Source organism: Pelobates fuscus, chromosome 2 (genome assembly GCF_036172605.1).
Source record: "Pelobates fuscus isolate aPelFus1 chromosome 2, aPelFus1.pri, whole genome shotgun sequence".
In the NCBI taxonomy this organism is placed as follows: domain Eukaryota; kingdom Metazoa; phylum Chordata; class Amphibia; order Anura; family Pelobatidae; genus Pelobates; species Pelobates fuscus.
The window spans coordinates 357,017,450-357,037,463 of NC_086318.1; the positions used below are offsets into that span (position 1 = coordinate 357,017,450).

At 39.8% G+C, this 20,014-nt stretch overlaps 1 protein-coding gene across 2 annotated transcripts in view; it reads right to left on the minus strand.

The window, feature by feature from the left end:
• Positions 1-718: 718 nt before the first annotated feature.
• The window catches only part of MTR (5-methyltetrahydrofolate-homocysteine methyltransferase), a 108,482-nt gene continuing 89,186 nt past the window's right edge, over positions 719-20,014 (minus strand). For both annotated transcript variants that reach the window (XM_063443645.1, XM_063443644.1), the window contains exons 25-33: positions 14,300-14,381; positions 12,870-12,968; positions 11,845-11,920; positions 10,777-10,932; positions 8,553-8,749; positions 5,964-6,164; positions 3,742-3,934; positions 2,478-2,590; positions 719-1,243 (exon numbers count right to left, since the gene is read on the minus strand). In XM_063443645.1, the coding sequence (XP_063299715.1) occupies positions 1,154-1,243; positions 2,478-2,590; positions 3,742-3,934; positions 5,964-6,164; positions 8,553-8,749; positions 10,777-10,932; positions 11,845-11,920; positions 12,870-12,968; positions 14,300-14,381 (1,207 nt within the window). In that variant the 3' untranslated portion in view covers positions 719-1,153. The remainder of the gene's footprint in view (positions 1,244-2,477; positions 2,591-3,741; positions 3,935-5,963; positions 6,165-8,552; positions 8,750-10,776; positions 10,933-11,844; positions 11,921-12,869; positions 12,969-14,299; positions 14,382-20,014) is intronic.

Here is a 20,014-nt window from a genome sequence, read left to right on the forward strand (position 1 = left end):
AGTTAGAAGATCACTTCACCTTGCAGCATCCTGACATGGGGAGAAGGAAGGTGGGTCTAATGTGATTCATGCAGAGCAGGCTCTAGTGTTGTATTTCTCTCTTACTTCTACGCATTGTTGCCCTGTTTCCTACACTAGTGGGACTGTACTTGACTGGACTGGATTAGTATGTATGGAACGGGAGGCTGAAGAATCTCCCCTAGCTGAGAGACATGCCAAACAATGCAATATGACCACATTTAAAGTGAGTTTATAACATGCGTGTTAAAGCTTTCCTTGCTTTATTTTAACATGTATATGTTTACATTTGTTTGCTTGCTGGTTTAAAAGAAAATTGTAAAGTAATGCATGTCTCTTTAAAGGAAGTTAGGGGACACAAATTATGAAAGTATTTAGAAAACTGGGCAGACTAGATGGGCCGAATGGTTCTTATCTGCCGTCACATTCTATGTTTCTATGTTTCTAAATTCATACGATCAATTATTTGCCTCCACACCACATCCTTAAATATATAAATTTATTTTCAACTGCAGTTTTAGCAAAAACACTTGTTTCAGAGGAATATAAATAACTTCTTTTCTGAGGTACTTTACAGTGTCATTGATATTTAAATAAACCTTTTCTCACATCTCTATTTAATTTCAGACAAACGTAGACATTACCAGGTGTTATATGCTTTTGATTAATTTTTTTTTATAGCAAAACACATTTTGTCGGTGTTAAAAGTGCATTTTTTCATAATACAGTATCAAATGATCTTGTATACCAATTTCTTTGAGCAGCTAAGTACACAAGCTGTTTCTATCAATTTACCGGTACAGAAACAGATTCAAGTTTGCAGTTGTTTAAGTCAATACAAAAATGTTGTATTTCTAGCACATATCTGAATGTGGCCATACAGTACCCAGTTATAACTCAGTTTCTTTTGTTGCTTTTTTAGACAACAGATATTACATTAAATGGTTAATAGAAACTGTGAGTATCCAGTTTTTCCAAACAATGAGTTAACTTCAAAAACAAACCATCAAAACAAAGTATGACTAACACAGCTCATCTTTAAGTCCATGTAGTGTTTCCAAGATGGCTGAAGACATTTCATGAGCAGCCATTTCAAACATCTTTATTCTTAATAGTTTAGAAAAAAAGCTTCTGGCTATAAATCGGGATCGTAGCTCAAGATTGGACCAAGCCATTTCTCAACTTCTTCAACAGCCATTTGTTTTCTTTGGGAATAATCCTCCACCTGGAACAGGGAGGCAAAAAATAAAATAAAAACAATTATATATAATATCAGCTAAGGACGAACATAAAAGTTAATATAATATAGAATAATAAAAACAGAAATCCCAAAAATACATAGGGATTAAGGAGAGAGCGCATGTACTATGTATTGGGGCTGATGTGTACTGTAGTCATTTACAGCCGCCCAGTAATGGGAGTGAGCGCAGGACTTATCTTTCTGCATTTGTATCCATTCTTTGTATTACTCAGCCTTGTTACAATGCTGCCGCCCATCCCATGTGTTCCCTATTAAGGGTTAATAATGTATAGGGGTGTATATAAAAAATACCCCTTTCTGTCTCATTAGAGATTTTTGCCAGAGGCTCAAGAAAGCAAGGTCAATGGTTAGAGTTAGGACCCACCTAGGGGGGGTCTGCCTTGACGTTGGCAGGTGGGCTCATCCTCTCATGGCCATTGGAGGTAACTAAAAAAACCTTCATTTGTTTAAAAATACATAGGGATTAAGGAGAGAGCGCAGGTAACTTGTTTTTCTTTGTTTTTTTCTTTACAACAACCTGCTGAACATTGCTAGCAACCAAGTAAGCTTATCCCCTGCAAGGGGTTTTGTTTTAAATGTAATCACAAAATTGAACTGGGAAAGCATCATAATTATAAATATCCTTCTCTGCTATAATCTAAATTAAGCACATTCATATGCTACAAAGTTAGAAATATCCCATCTTTTGTTCAATAATTTCATTATCTTGGTGACAAGACTAAAGATATTTCTTGCTTACGAAAAAGGGTTTAAGTCTGATGTTGAGGGTAGATCTACCGTTAAAGGTCTATACCTTGAAAACTGGTTCAACTCCCTTGCATTACAATTTGCGAAATGTCCTATCTACTGACTATTTAAGATTGCTTTCCATATTCAGGAAATGTTTTTTTTTATACTACAGTTTAAGGATCTGCACGTTCTTCATTCATAATGCATTTTGCATTTCTACCATTCTACAATGCTCATCACATTTGTGGCATTACAATTCATAAAGTCCATTAGGGTTTTTTATTAAGCAAAAATTCCTGGGGACTCAAAGTGACTTTCAAATTTAGGACCACAATAGATGAACTGGAAAATTTCAGCTTTGTCACCAGTTAAGCTATTCTAGAGTTTAATTTGAAAATCATTTCGAATTCCCAGCAATTCTTTAGTGATGTTTTCATTTCTCTTTCCCATCAGAGGCTCCCACACATACCTGATCTTTGGAAATTTTTCCAACAGCGAAATATTTGGATTTGGTGTTAGCAAATATTAAACCAGAGACGGCAGCTGCAGGGGACATGGCTAGCGATTCAGTCAGCTTGATCCCTTTAAAGATAAGAGAGCAAATCATTAAAACAATAAGGTTAAAATCAATAAGAATTCAAAGATTAAGAAAAACAGCACAATTCATGCTCAAACCGATCCGATCAGCTAATGAGAAAATAATGTTCTCATAACTTCTCTGTTTCTAGTTGCACAGCAATCCACAAAGCTGCCCAAGTCTCACCAAGCCAAGTCTGACAAAGCATCTTTACAAAGAAATAAGAGGCAGATGCACTTTCGTTTAACCCAAGTCAATGTTAGAATGGTAACCTGAGAATACTTTCTGATGCATAGTACACAAAGTTTGATAATGATGATAAAGTAGTTTGCACCCTTTAGCAGTTTGGCAAGTGGTGAATTAAAAACATACAGTTTATGCCAAAATAATTAAACTATACATTTACATGACTAGAAACGCTGCTAAGAGGGAGCATGTCCTGTATGAAATTTAAGGGACACTAGTCACCAGAACAACTACAGCTTATTGAATTTATTCTGGTGAGTAGAATCATTACCTTCAGGCTTTTTGCTGTAAACTCTGCCTTTTCAGAGAAAATGCAGTGTTTACATTACAGCCTAGTGATAACTTCACTGGCCACTCCTCAGATGGCTGTTAGAGATCCTTCCTGGGTCATGGCTGCCTAAAATGCATCCAAACATTCAGTATCTCCTCCCTCTGCATGCAGACACTGAACTTTCCTCATAGAGATTCACTTATTCAATTCATCTCTATGAGGAGATGCTGATTGGCCAGGGCTGTGTTTGAATCATGCTGGCTCTGCCCCTGATCTGCCTCTTTGTCAGTCTCAGCCAATTCTATGGGAAAGCATTGTGATTGGCTCAGGCTACCACTTCTGATAATGTCAGCAGACAGCTTGGTTTTCTGAGGCAAACTGCATGCAGATCTACAGCTTCAGGCTTGAATACAGTGCGATTTTGCTATATTTATGGAGGCATAAAGGGGGCGTTTTTTACACTATAGTGTCAGGAATACATGTTTGTGTTCCTGACCCTATAGTGATCCTTTAATTCATCCTGAACCCTATAGAGGCTAATCACTATGTGGCTTTACAATCTCAGTTATGTAGTTTATTTCTCTTAATTTATGCATGGTAATTGTTTTGTAGCCCAAGGAAAAAACCTCCACAATTTACCTGTTGCTTCCTCAATGTTTCCCAGTTTCCACATGGTAAATTTCTCGGTGTGATCCGGCTGGCTGGGATATCCAGGTGCTGGACGGATGCCCTCATAGCGTATTTTACGCAGGTCAGCTACATCCAATTCCTCACTGTCACAGTATCCCCACAGGTCCTTCCTCACTCGCTCGTGAAGTTCTTCAGCAAATGCCTTTTCAGAAAAAAATAAAAACGGGTAAGGAAAAGAAAAAAAAAAAAAAAACATAACAGGTATCCGCTCTCTGCCACAAATCACAACATTGTATTAACACAGAGGTTATATGACAAAAACATTTCAAAGACTGTATTTTATCTAGTGACAAACCTCAAAAATCTTAACCAACGACATGCCAGGATGGTCATGAGCACAAACCTTGTCCTAATGAGGTTAAATGTGTTTTTCTATAATGTACAAAAATGCTAGAACAATTAATTTCATACCATATCATTTAAATTCGCTTTGCCTTCTTTTATGTTAAACAAGCATCATACTACATATAATCAAGGGGCAACTGGGCACCAATTCATGTAATAAAGAGGTCAAAGTTAAAGGGACACTATAGTCACCTGAACAACTTTAGCTTAATGAAGCAGAATATGCCCCTGCAGCCTCACTGCTCAAGCCTCTGCCATTTAGGAGTTAAATCCCTTTGTTTATGAACCCTAGTCACACCTCCCTGCATGTGACTTGCACAGCCTTCCATAAACACTTAGCCCTATTTAGGCTTTCTTTATTGCAAGTTCTGTTTAATTAAGATTGTCTTATCCCCTGCTATGGTAATAGCTTGCTAGACCCTGCAAGAGCCTCCTGTATGTGATTAAAGTTCAATTTAGAGATTGAGATACAATTATTTAAGGTAAATTACATCTGTTTGAAAGTGAAACCAGTTTTATTGTTCATGCAGGCTCTGTCAATCATAGCCAGGGGAGGTGTGGCTAGGGCTGCATAAACAGAAACAAAGTGATTTAACTACTAGCTTCAAGGCTTCAAGCTTCAAGGCTATGCTATGACTCTTTCAGTACACAATATACTGTGGCAACCCCAAGTTAATGGAACTTCCCCAAATCTGGGAATCTCCCACGACTGGGCACTTACGTCTTAGTATAAACAAAAGATAAGCTATTCAGACTTTAAGATGCCATCTTGAACTAATTCAGGAAAATGTCCATGACATATGCACCCTTTAGTTATGGCCTTGTATGTTTGCCAAATTAAGGGAGGTCCTAAAATGAATAAAGTAAAAGAAGCGTTCCTTTTTCATATATGAACTACAGTGACCCTAAAATGTAGACACCTAAGGTATAAATAGGTGTACTTTTAAATGTTAAAAGACAGAGGAGAGACTTGGAGACAGACACTGCTCCATCTTAAAATGACAGGCTGACATGATGACATGTTCAGAAGGGTATGTTAACCTATTAATGATATTTGCAAGCATTTAGTTTAATCTTATAAACTCTGCTATAATGGATTTTTTATGTCTATATTTATATTTTTATATAATAAATATCTAAAAAGACAAAACTATTGCTTCCAAGACAATCCTTATTTTATATTGCATTCTAATTATTTATGTATGTTAAATAGAGTATCTCTTACTAACTATATAAAATTATGGCTAAGATATCTGTATGGTTAGCCCTACTAAGTTCTATACTTTAAGACATTATAGTGGTAAATAAGAGAACCAGCCGCAGTTACAATAGGTAGACAGGAGCGGTGTTATAAACAGATTTGTAAGAGAGGACCATGATTTTATTCTTATTTGGGAGCCAATGTAAGTTCTAACAGAGGTGGAGGCATGAGAGGTGCGGGAGGACAAGGAGATGAGCCATGCCACAGCAATCAGTAGAGACTTTAGAAGGGCGAGCTGGGATTGGGATTACAGGAGACCAGTGAGAAGCATATTGCAATAGTCGAGGAAGAAGATAGTTTGTTTACCAAAGGAGGCAGTATAGTGCAGAGGACAGAGAGGTGTAGTGGACGAGAGAAAGGAGACACTAAAATCGCACTGGAGAAGGTAGTAGGAGAGCTAGGAAAGAGCAGAGTTTAGTAGGCAGAGGTTGTGAGGGATAAGAAGAAGAGGAAGAAGTTGATGATCAACAGTATCAAAAGCAGCAAGGAGAGCAAGGAGAGGTCAAGGAAGATTCCTTTATCCAGATCACTTTACATATATTAGCAATCATAAAGTTTGGCTTACCTCTGCTATCCGATCTCCCAAAGCCTTTACCATGATACTGTTGTAGTCATCCCCCTGTTTCTCATATGTTTTGCTCAGTTCTTCTACTCCAAAGCAGGCTACAGCAAATATTCCCAAATAGTCACGCACCCCTGACTCTTTGGGGGCGATGAAGTCAGAGAGGCAATAGTATGGGTCTGTAGAAGCAGAGTCTTTCTCTGCCTGTAATTGAAGGGACATACAAAGAAATGTGAAATGTTGACTCTTCCTGTATTTTTATTTCATTCATATAGAACAGCTTGCACAGGCAATAGTTGGTGCACTTTAAAAATAATAAAGGGCTACACTTACAACAATATTAAAGAACAAAAAAAAGATTTTTTTTTTTAGCACTTTTGTCTACTTTTCTGAAATCTGTATTTAGACTGGTAGTACTAGTTCACTTCATCTCCAAATACCTGGCCAATATACAGACACACATCCCCCTACCTCCCCCCCCCCCCCCCCCCCTCTCAAAAAAAACGTATTACTAATGTAGTTGTCTTATTCACAAATTAATAAGTAACAAAATAGTAAGTTGATAATCTTGTGTTGTAGCCCACATTTCTATAGGTTCTCAGACGATCGTATGTATATTCCACTCAATCAACCACCATCTCCTACCCTGACAGTGCATATTTTTTTTTATTCATTCACATGGTATGTGACTATGTCTGTAAGCATGTAACTATTTCCCTAATTGTAAGGGGTTTATTCCATATATTAGAATTTACCTACCAAAATATAGAGGATACATATTTGTATTTTTGAATGACCCACAGGAAGATTTGGCACTAGTGATGTCCCGAACAGTTCGCCAGGAACCGTTCGCCGGCGAACATAGCGTGTTCGCGGTCGCGAACACGCGCAATGTTTGGTCCGCCCCCTATTCGTCATGGAGGTGGGAGGGTCTGGGATGGAGGGTCTGCTGCTGATTGGCTGGAATGTGTCTGCTGACTGTGAGGTACAGGGTCAAAGTTTACTCAATGATGACGAATAGGGGGTGGACCGAACATCGCGTGTGTTCGCAACCGCGAACACGCTATGTTCGCCGGCGAACTGTTCGAGACATCACTATTTGGCACTTTTTTAAATTAACGGTCTTAATTTGTGTGTGTCATGACCCCCTTTACAATATATGCGTAATTAAAAAGAAAGGAGTTCTTTTCACATTGACGAGATCCTATGGGCCCAAACACAATGTCTACAGCCAAAACATCTCGTTTTATATAGCATACGGATCAATACACAGTTGTAACGGCACTGAGGAAAAAATATGTGCTGGAATCAAAGTTCCACAATAGATATCAATTCTCATGTTGCCACGTGTCTTTCTATGGTAGAAATGTCATGCTACAAAGATGCTTGCGTTTTCCCGTCGGTGAAAAGGGCAGAATGCGGTTTGGTCTTTTTCTACAATAACTTGGCTTTTGTGCAGTAGTTTTGTATAAAGCTATTGAGTATCTGTGGCCTTTAAACTAGCTTAAGAATATAATGGATGATAGCATGGACTAACCAAAGCTCAAGGTTTTGCCTGCTACGGTGTCTAGAAGCCTTCTGTGCCACTACAGAAATAGCCAATTAATTTGCATATTAGACAATCCTAAATGCCAGCAAGTTCCTTCTTCATGAGACACACAGTGTAACGGACCGTTTTGCTCACCAGAGGTTAAAAACCGTTTAGGCGATATTCCCCTTTCCAGATGCACCGACAGCTACTGTAAGCACCAATCTCCCGAACTGCAAACTACACGAATTCTGGAAACAGCCGAACAGGAAAAGCATACAAACAGCTTACACTCCTGGCAGTCAGCATACCGCAAGCACATTTTCATGCCCAAAACAGTTCCATAGATTTGGGCTGTGCGGTCTGTCTATTTCAGGCTGGAAAAATGACTAAGCCCCATTCGAACGTGTGTTCGAATCTTCAAACGGGACTTAGTCTCTGCGGCTGCAAAATCATTGTGGGAGAAGGTAAGGCTCAGCGGCTACACATACCGCTGACCACATTGAATGAACCAAAATGGCCGCCGCCACGTGTTCATTTTTCGAATGGCGGCCACTTCGACTACTTCGGCACTTCGACGGCATTCGAAGTGCCAATTTAAAAGTACAAATCCTTTCTCTGGGAGTTAAAGGGCCAGCAGCAGCACAACAAAAAAACATTATGCCCAAATCTATTATTTCAAGGGCCAAACCTCCCAGGGACCATAATCACAGGGCAAGAGGCTGGCAAGCAGTCCTCTCCAGGCACAAGTGGCGGGGCTGGTTCCGCCACACACAGCAACCCCAGACAATCATTTTGGTCATTGCTTCTCATCAGTGAGAAGTAGCAGATAACCCACTATTGTAAGTTAGCAAGGGTTCCAGATCTGGATTAAACTTTTGACTTGGGTAAGCAATTTCTGAGATGATAGTATTACTGTGGCACCAGACCTTTAAACACATTAGAATGCTTCGTATATTGATTCATATTGATTGATATTGATTCAGTAATTTGCAGTTTAGATAATATTAACAAGAAATGAACACAATAAAGAGACCACTGAGTGCATTAACGGTTTTTGTTACCTGTTGACGTAAGCCATAAAAGGTAGCAATTGGTTCAGAGGAAGGTACAGAATCTTCTTCTGAGTACAACACTATGTCATCTTGCACACTCTGAGCTGGCCAGATGCCAACAAAACCCCGGGCTTCGAATTTCTGTTCTCTTATCAGAATTTGCAACAGTTTTTGGGCATCATCATAAACTCTCTTGGCTTCTTCACCTACATGAATAGAAAAAGTCATGAAACTTTTTTTCTTTTCTTAACCAACAAAAAAAAAATTGAGCTAAATTAATGCAGAAATCTGCACATCACATATTTGACATGATCAAATCCCATGAAGAGCAGCAAAATTGTTAGTGATTATCTATTTGGCCATAAAGAGTACGATAATCTACATTATGCAAGTAGCTATTTGGGTCCAACTGGTTGCAACAAGCACATCATATTTTTCAGACTCCAGACAACTGGCCACAATAACAGATTTACAGGAGTACTCTGTCTTCTTCAGAGCATTTTAGAACCTTCTTACATTGGCAAGGGTCTAAAGGAAAGTTTTCTACAGACATTTTGTGCAGCTTAAAATGTGGGATGCTTAACTAATTTAGGTGAAAAATTGGTTCCAGCATATACAAAATTTAGGTAATGTGAAAAAAGGTTGAGAACGAATGCATTTAAAAAATACGTAATATTTTGGTTGATTAATAACACCTCTATACCAATGTTATGTGTAACCTGCCCAGAGCACCAAGCCTATAACTACCAAGTTGGAGAGCTCCTTTAGGTTCCCCGAGAGCCCCAGTTTTTGTCAACACTTGTGAAAAAAAAAAAAATGATGTGACACAAACTAGGGGGTACAGTCAGAGTTGTAACTAGAAATCACTGGGTCCTGGTAGGAAAATTGCCCTGGGGCATCCCTCCATGCCTCTCATTTCCCCCCCTCCCTGGTTCCTTCATGTATCGCATGCAGCTCCTTATGTCTCATTGCCTCTCCCCACTCCAGCCCCTCCATGTGTCTCATTCCCTCTCCTCACCTCCAAAGGTAAACTGCCGCTAGAGGTAGTCTTGACCCTACAATGTAAACATTACAGTTTCTCTAAGACGGCTATATTTTACATTGGAGGGTTAAGGGACCTGGGGACAGTGCACCTAGACCACTTCAGTGAGCTGAAGTAGTCTCTGTGCCTTTAGTGTACCTTTAATGAACAGCTCTCGGATTCCCCAAAGCCATGCTCACTACCAAAGCACTAAATGAGGGGGAGAATATCGTAACAATCAAGTGTTATGGGTATTTGGGTGTAAACAGGTTCATTGAGTATGAATTGTATTTGTTCTCTGTAATTTTCCAGTCTCTTTAAGCCAAACACTTGCACTGATGATGAATATAAACTTTTACATTTAGTTTAGTGAATACAAGTTCAGTCAGCGCTGAGAATCTTCACTAGGTGTCTGAGAATCAGAATTGCCTTGTAAGAAGCCAAAATACGTCTTATCGCATGAAGCATGTTTTGTTTTCTTATTAATGCCGGATATGGAATTATATTTACATTAGCAAGATAATGCTCAACGATAATTCAGTACAATGACAAGCTCATCACGTGGTTACATAGATATAGCATAGGTTGACTAGCATAATTAGCTTCCATAGCAAAAGGCATTGGCATTTATGAATTACAAATCTATATAAGGGATTTCATTTATTAACAACTTAGATATTCTTGACCTCTATGGATAGATATTGGATTTACAATTGGCATTGGTATGTTTTTGCTTATTTTTCTGACAGGCATACTTTAATAATTACTAAACTTTAAAGGAACATTCCATTCCAACTACATCTACACCTCAAGAGGTTAAACCGTTAATCCAATTAGGTGGAAACTATCTGTTCCCACCTGCCAACCATTCACCGCTATGTCATGAACATTCCCTTAAGGAGACCAGCATCCTGGAGGCAGATATAGTCACCGACTTGACGCTGGTCCTCAGCAATGATCCCTGGACAATACACCTGGAGAAGAGGCTGCTCCAGGGGTCCGTATAGTCACAAGGTTAATAATATTTAGACAACAAATGAACATAACATTCTCTAGCCACTAATGAACAAGCTTGCACCATGGAAATCACTCACTTTTTACTACAACAGATCATTTTAACAGAGGTTTTCAAAACAAGTATATTTCACTTTTCAGTTCAAATTAGAGGACATATTTGAAAACTCAATAAAATAGGTTCTCAAAAGCGCTTACCCACTGATTTGTCATTAAAGATTTTTGGAAATCCTCTGTTAGGGTATTTGCCTCGAAGTTGCCACACATCAAAAAATGGTTTCCAGTCTATGTAATTTCGGAGTTTCTCTAAGTCATAGTTTTTGAATACTTTTGTTCCAGTACACTTAGGCCGAACTAGGGGAAAAAAATAAATTAAAAAAGTGTGATTGTCAAATGGCTTTCGGTCATCATATATAACAACAGTCTGATTTTATCTCCAATTAAAGCCAACACCTTTCTAATCCAATGAAATCTTTACACACACTATGCACCCCCCTCCCCCCCCCTCCTTCAGGGCAGGGAGCAGGGGGTAAATTCTCAGCAATGTCAAATTACTCCATTTTATAAACATGAAATTAAACTGCCTTATTAAACCACCACCTACAGCGCATGTGTAAATGTTATGTAGTTAAACAGTATTAAACAGTATTAAACACACACCACTCTAGTGCCAGGAAAACATACTCGTTTTCCTGGCACTAGAGTGCCCTGAGGGTGCCCCCACCCTCAGGGACCCACTCCCAGTTTTCTCTGAAACTGCTATGTTTATTAAAAAAAAGGGTAAAAGCTAGCTGGACCTGGCACCCAGACCACTTCATTAAGCTGAAGTGGTCTGGGTGCCTAGAGTGGTCCTTTAAACAAGGACTACATATTTGCTTTTAAAGAACAACTGCATGAGACATTTAAGTACTCGCCGCAGCATATTAATTATCCAACTGATGAATGGAAGACAAAATATTTTAAGAATATCTCAAGAAAAGTAGTATGTTTAAAAATTTGCTAAACCACATCTGATATCAGGATTGTGTACAATTGAATGATTTTTTTAAAAAATGGATAACTCATTAACATACCAGGGCAGTTATGGAGGTCACTGACAGAATGGAGCAAACAATTATAAAACAAATATTTCTACTTTGGAAACATTTTAGTTTTCTTTTACTGTATATTTTTCACCTTCGGGATAGGGCAATCACAGAAAAAGCAATGCCTCTAATCCTCCCCAAAGATCATTCAACAGAATGGCGAGATATGTTTGTTAAATACCTGGTGCAGGATTAGAAAGCCAATCAATGTGGAATCCTTTATTCCTTGCTTGCTCCAATGTCAAATATCTTCTTTCCTGTGTAGAAAACCAACTGATGTATCATTCTGCCTCTTGTTTTGTCTAAAAATATTTGCATTGTGAACACATCTGCAACAACGACTCTCGCATGCATTAAAAAGAACGGTTACTTAGACAGCCACTAGAGGGGTTTCATTTTGCAGTCCTGCAATGTTTGAAGAAGCTAAATTTTCCCTCTACAAAAAAGTGCAATACGCTTCCCACAGCACTGTGCTGATGCATCGCTACGGGGAGATGCTGATTGGCGCAGAGAAGCAATAGCGGATAATGATCTCAGGTGGGGTTGAGCGGCGGCCCCAGTGAAGGTAATTAAATCTTATTTAACCTTTCAGTGAGGGCCCAGAAAAACACTATAGTGTTAGGAAGTCATGTTTGTATTCCTTTAAGCAATAAATGGAAAAAAGTACAAATGTAATTTGACAACATGCCAGAAACATACTTGTAGACTGCGCAATTATCTGTGTATTCTCTTAAGGAAAGTAATAGAGGCCAAGTAGAAAAGGGGATTACAAACATTATTAGATTTGCAGACTACATTTATTGCATGCATGCCTTGAAACCGTGTTCTGAGGATATCCCCAAGCAGCAGTTCCATTTATCCAATAGGATGAGGGGAACTGCTACATAAACTGATAGCAGCCATAACGTAGCATGTACTGTGTGCACTATAAACTTTGCAAAAATGCCGTGCATGTTATTGATATTATAATACAGTCTCAAGAAGAAGATAAACATTTTGTTGGTTGTTGATACCGGCTTCAAATTCCTTCAAATAATATGCAATGAATTAAGGATTACAGGCACTGTGTTGGGACCAAACAAAGCTAATGGTCAGACACTGCCCTCCCCCATTAAATCCGCTCTGCTGCAGTGCACATTTAATAATCCACTTCACTTGCACTTGGCCATTAAAAAACGCAAAAAAAACAAACATATGTAAACTTACTTTTAGGGATTCATAATGATCTTGGCGAATGTCTTCATATTCTTCATCTAGCTCTTCCAAAAAGTCATCCCTTGCATTATCGTCAAGAAGCCGAGAGCACTAGTTAAATTAATACAATTAGGATAAATTGTTCTGTGAGAGATTTAGCAGAAAATTAAAAAGTTCCAAGTGTGGTGCAATCACTATGGCAATAAGACAAATCAGAAGGAATGTGTCGCAATAACTGTGCCACTGTTAGACCCAAATACCACTTTCTGTTAGTAACATGGGATTTTAAATCTCTCCATAAATGTCATAACTTAAAGCTACTTGTACTTATATTTGAAATCGTTGCCAAACATGCCCACTAAAAGCAGCACTGTCACCCTCCCTGCAAATTAAGTATGTCAGAAAGATAGAATCTTTATGAAATGCTCATATTAACGGTGTTGGAATTGCACTGAAATACCAACAAAGTCAAAAGATATACTGCATTCTTCCTTTGCCGGACACCTCTAGATATTGGGCAGCACTACCGCCGTCTAGAAGTGTAATTCCCCTAGACATCACCAGTGATTACAGTAATGCAGGATCCTCCATATACCTTAATGCTGCACACTTGCGCATGCGCAAAGGTACAGAAGTGACGTTGGCTCCTAGTGCAAAAGAGTACCGGCCGGAAGAAGAAGGCAGTGCCTGTGAATGACAGGTTCCAATCAGTAAAACTCACATATGCCTGCCCCTTGGCCATCGGACCCCCCAGCGGCTTTGCCACTGTCGAGGGTGTTTGCAAATTATGCAAATTTTCCATGTGATGACAGCGCCACATTAATAATTAATGGGGTGGGGAAGCGAGGGATTTTCAGATCCCTCTGCTGTACATCAAACTATTCCTCAATGTGTACTATAAAAGTCTGTGAGAACTACATGCTCATCATACAAAAAGAAAATACTGAATAAAGCATGCTTGTGTGTGCATATAACATGGTTAGGTTTACTGTGATCACTGGTTAATTCCGCACTATACATGTTCACTTTACTTGAACTGTGATAACATGGTGCAAGATGTAATGTTGGCTTTACCAGGGCTTAACATTTGAAGTCCTATGCTACAAGCCAGGGATCAAAGTTTACTTGCCATAGCATACACACCAAGGGTGAATTTCTACTCTCCAGGGTTATATTTTCACTTTCTAATGGCTGATGTTGGATGATGGCGTTTTATGCAGGTGTATACTCGAAGTATACAGTTTGCTAATCTTCCCTGAGCACTATGGTCTGCTGGGTATATAATAAGCAACATACTACATGAAGGTCTGTGTTAAATGCATAAGTGTAGGTTTCCCTAGGTTTCTTGTCAAAGGATTTTAGTATGGACTGCAACACAATCCGTTTAGCTTTGAGCAGATGTGCAGCATTTGTCTTAAATACTGAAAAAATAACCTACTTACAACCACCACACTCTTGGATGCATCCAGAACGTGGATCACTGGAGCACTGTATCGCGGTGCAATTTTCACTGCAGTATGAGTCCTACAAAACACAAAGGAAAATGTTTGTTCTAGCACCACATTAAGCAACAAAATTCCAAATTAGGATTTAATGAGTAAAAATAAGCAAAGAGTAGGCCTGCTCCGAACCAACGATCAACTGTGTAATTTAATGTCATATTCAAGATGTATCGGTCCTTGTGTTCTATTCAAACTGTAACTAGCATACAATGTTGTAAGAGTTTGTTGGCTTACTACAGTGGCAATGAAAACTACCTGAATTATGCAAACATCTTAAGGCTCATGTAAGGTTATACAAAATACCATCACAAAATCTACAGCGTGTAGGCTGCAAATTAAATCGAATAGTAAAAGTATTATCCAGAATAAATTAGCTCCATTATTGCAGTAGTGTATCAGATTATTAACATATCCTTGTTGATTTACTATTCTTTTCCTCTTCATTTGTCAATCTGGCTATAATAGGGCAATGCCCTATGTAACGCAATTAAGTAATTCAGGTCTGCCAGCCTGCACTGTAAAACATGAGTGAAAGGTTGTACAATGAAATCTTGGTTGCTTCATCTAAGTGTTGCTTCTAAGTGTGGTTGGAGATATACTGGAGATAACCAGTAACCAATGTAATAGTTGCTATGCATTTGTTTCACGTTCCACTTTTTGGAGGTTTGGATGCGGTCTAATCTGTAGACAGTTCTCTTTATATTGCGGCAGGAGATTGTATTTTTGAAGACTGAGATTTGTAAATTATCTGGTAAACAAACTCAGGCTGGAACTGCTGCAAAGCCACTGCCGCAGAGACATACTAGGAATGGCAGATGGATCAATGTAGGATCTAGTAGACTTAGAGTTGTGGATAAAAGGCATATTGCACAGTCTGTTGCTCTACATAATTCATTTTCTGCACTTTCAGAGTGTGGTGGTGTTGTGGAGAGAGGCACTGAGGCCGGTGGTGTTGTGGAGAGAGGCACTGAGGCCGGTGGTGTTGTGGAGAGAGGCACTGAGGCCGGTGGTGTTGTGGAGAGAGGCACTGAGGCCGGTGGTGTTGTGGAGAGAGGCACTGAGGCCGGTGGTGTTGTGGAGAGAGGCACTGAGGCCGGTGGTGTTGTGGAGAGAGGCACTGAGGCCGGTGGTGTTGTGGAGAGAGGCACTGAGGCCGGTGGTGTTGTGGAGAGAGGCACTGAGGCCGGTGGTGTTGTGGAGAGAGGCACTGAGGCCGGTGGTGTTGTGGAGAGAGGCACTGAGGCCGGTGGTGTTGTGGAGAGAGGCACTGAGGCCGGTGGTGTTGTGGAGAGAGGCACTGAGGCCGGTGGTGTTGTGGAGAGAGGCACTGAGGCCGGTGGTGTTGTGGAGAGAGGCACTGAGGCCGGTGGTGTTGTGGAGAGAGGCACTGAGGCCGGTGGTGTTGTGGAGAGAGGCACTGAGGCCGGTGGTGTTGTGGAGAGAGGCACTGAGGCCGGTGGTGTTGTGGAGAGAGGCACTGAGGCCGGTGGTGTTGTGGAGAGAGGCACTGAGGCCGGTGGTGTTGTGGAGAGAGGCACTGAGGCCGGTGGTGTTGTGGAGAGAGGCACTGAGGCCGGTGGTGTTGTGGAGAGAGGCACTGAGGCCGGTGGTGTTGTGGAGAGAGGCACTGAGGCCGGTGGTGTTGTGGAGAGAGGCACTGAGGCCGGTGGTGTTGTGGAGAGAGGCACTGAGGCCGGTGGTGTTGTGGAGAGAGGCACTGAGGCCGGTGGTGTTGTGGAGAGAGGCACTGAGGCTGGTGGTGTTGTGGAGAGAGGCACTGAGGCTAGTGGTGTTGTGGAGAGAGGCACTGAGGCTAGTGGTGTTGTGGAGAGAGGCACTGAGGCTAGTGGTGTTGTGGAGAGAGGCACTGAGACTATGGTGAGGCCTAATAGAAAGCAGTTGTTGTTAGGGGATTCCATCATAAGAGGTGTGGAGATGGACAATGGTGGTCTTGGGAGGTGTCTTCCCGGAGCTACTGCTCACAGAGACAGGAGACGTATCTGTAATATTGTTAAGTGAGCAAAGCAGGAAGGCGAATTGGATGTACTTGTCCATCTTGGGACAAATGACTTGGCTTGCAATGAGGTTTCAGAGGTTAAGGAAGTTTTTAGTGTTTTTGCTAATGATATACAGCAGGTTGCTTCCACACTGTCATTCTCTGAAGTTCTGCCTGTTCATAACACTCAGAACGACAGGCGGATGCGTATTAGGGACTTTAACTTGTGGCTTGGTGAATGGTGTCGGGAGCAAGGATTTGGCTTTATTTCTCATGGTAGCTCTGTTTGGAATGGAAATAAACTGTACAAAAAAAGATTGTTTGCATCTTTCTCAAAAGGGAACAAATGTTCTCAGTGAGCAGTTCAGAGGTTTTGCTAGCATGTATTTAAACTAGGGGGGGGCAAAAGGGTGATAAAACATCAATCCAATTGTCCCCCAAAACAAGGACAGAAGGTGCCTGTAGCAAGTGTGTTAAGAAATAAGCTTATGTCTACAAATGCTCGCAGTTTAGGGAATAAGATCCATGAACTTGTGGCAATAATGGCAACTGATAGTGTAGATTTAGTCGCTGTTACTGAGACATGGTATAATGAGAAATATGACTGGGACATAGCAATACCAGGGTACTCTTTATATAGAAAAGACAGGGAAGGCAGGAAAGGGGGAGGGGTGGCCCTGTATGTGAAGGATAGCAGAAAATCTAGCCTAATAAAGGTTAGTGAGGCGAACATAGAGTCTGTTTGGGTTACGTTAGAATTTGGTAATCACAACGTAGCTCGTGTAGGTGTGATTTATAGGCCCCCAGGACAAATTGAAGAGTTAGATAATCTACTAGTTGAGGAAATAGCTAAAATGACAATGAAGGGGGAAGTTATCATCATGGGTGACTTTAATCTTCCTGATGTGAATTAGAAAACAAAAATAGCTGCCAGGAGCACACAATATTCTAAACGCCCTACTGGGATGGTCTCTAAAACAAGTCGTTGAGGAGCCAACTCGTAAAGAGGCCATACTAGATTTAGTGTTAACAAATGGAGATTTGGTATCAGATATTACTGTAGGTGAAAGTTTAGGATCCAGTGATCATCAGTCAGTGTGTTTAATATAAGAACAGTGACTGAGTCACACCACACAAAACCAAAAGTTTTAGACTTTAGAAAAACATACTTTTCTAAAATTAGAATATGTGTAAATGAGTCATTATCAGACTGGAGCAATTTAAATGGAGTCCAAGAGAAATGGGATTATTTAAAAGTTGCACTACTGAAGGCAACAGAAAATTGCATTAGCCTAGTCAGTAAAAGCAAAACAATTCAAGAAACCACTGTGGTACTCCGCAGATGTGGCCAAAATAGTAAAAAACAAAAAGTTAGCATTTAGTAATTATAAAAAAAAAAACCAGAGTGAGGAAGACAGAATGACCTATAAGATTAGGCAGAAAGAGGCTAAGCAAGTTATAAGCTTCCAAATCACACACAGAAGAGTAAAAAAAAAGGGGGACAAAACCTTTTTTAGATACATAAATGAGAAAAGAAAAGTAAAACAAGGATTAGTTAGATTAAAAACAAAAGAAGGAAGGTATGTAGAAGAGGATAAAGGTCTAGCTGACTGCCTCAATTACTATTTTTGTTCGGTATTTACAGATGAAAATGAAGGAAAGGGACCTCAGTTAAGAAAAAGGATAAAATGCGTAATTTATTACACGTGAGTTTACAGAGGAAGAGGATCTATTTCAACTGTCAAAAGTAAAGACAAATAAGTCAGTGGGACCTGATGGAATACACCCAAAGCTATTAAAAGAGCTTAGTGGTGTACTAGCAAAACCATTAACAGATTTATTTAACCAATCAGTGATAACAGGAGTAGTCCCTGAAGATTGGAAGTTGGCGAATGTTGTGCCCATTCACAAGAAAGGTAATAGGGACGAGTCGGGCAACTATAGGCCAGTAAGCCTTACTTCAGTAGTGGGGAAAGTGATGGAAACCATGTTAAAGGATAGGATTGTTGAACATCTAAAAACACATGGATTTACTTCAGGGAGATCATGCCAAACTAATCTTATTGATTTTTTTGATTAGGTAACTAAAATTTTTGATTAGGGTGGTGCAGTAGACATTGCTTACCTAGATTTCAGTAAGGCTTTTTACACTGTTGCACATAGAAGGCTTATCAATAAATTGCAATCTTTAAGTTTGGATTCCAATATTGTTGAATGGGTAAGGCAGTGGCTGAGTGACAGGCAACAGAGGGTTGTAGTCAATGGAGTATATTCAAAGCTTGGGCTTGTCACCAGTGGGGTACCTCAGGGATCTGTACTTGGACCCATTCTCTTTAATATTGTTATTAGTGATATTGCAGCAGGTCTTGATGGTAAGGTATGTCTTTTTGCTGATGATACTAAGATATGTAACAGGGTTGATGTTCCAGGAGGGACAAACCAAATGGCTAACGATTTAGGTAAACTAGAAAAATGGTCAGAGTTGTGGCAACTGACATTTAATGTGGATAAGTGCAAGATAATGCATCTTGGACGTAAAAACCCAAGGGCAGAGTACAGAATATTTGATAGAGTCCTAACCTCAACATCTGAGGAAAGGGATTTAGGGGTGATATTTCTGATGACTTAAAGGTAGGCAGACAATGTAATAGAGCAGCAGGAAATGCTAGCAGAATGCTTGGTTGTATAGGGAGAGGCATTATCAGTAGAAAGTGGGAAGTGCTCATGCCATTGTAGAGATCACTGGTGAGACCTCACTTGGAGTATTGTACGCAGTACTGGAGACCGTATCTTCAGAAGGATATTGATACCTTAGAGAGAGTTCAGAGAAGGGCTACTAAACTGGTTCATGGATTGCAGGATAAAACTTACCAGGAAAGGTTAAAGGATCTTTAACATGTATAGCTTGGAGGAAAGACGAGACAGGGGGGATATGATAGAAACATTTAAATACATAAAGGGAATAAAACACAGTAAAGGAGGAGACTATATTTAAAAGAAGAAAAACTACCACAACAAGAGGACATAGTCTTAAATTAGAGGGACAAAGGTTTAAAAATAATATCAGGAAGTATTACTTTACTGAGAGGGTAGTGGATGCATTGAATAGCCTTCCAGCTGAAGTGGTAGAGGTTAACACAGTAAAGGAGTTTAAGCATGCGTGGGATAGGCATAAGGCTATCCTAACTACAAGATAAGGCCAGGGACTAATGAAAGTATTTAGAAAACTGGGCAGACTAGATGGGCCGAATGGTTCTTATCTGCCGTCACATTCTATGTTTCTATGAAAAGCATTTAAAATTTAGCATTCTGTGGTATAAACTATCCATTTGAAAAGGGTTGAGAACTTAGACGTACAAGTTAAATCACCAGGACAAAGACAAACACAGGCTTGGTGTTTTGTTTAGTTTTTTTGGACTTCAACATATTTCAGTCCAAGTCAAAAAAGGTGTATTGGATAGAACGTTTGTCATTACTTAAATTTTACGTAAATGCAGAAAAACAATATTTGCGAAGATAATTGGAAAAGATATAGAAAAATAAATCCCTCAGATGTAACACTCCTTTGAAGTATTAACCCAAAGACATTTCCTGAACCCAATATAATAAAACTGTAAAGATTAAACTTTTATAACTCTTGAAAATCTGTATTGAAAAAT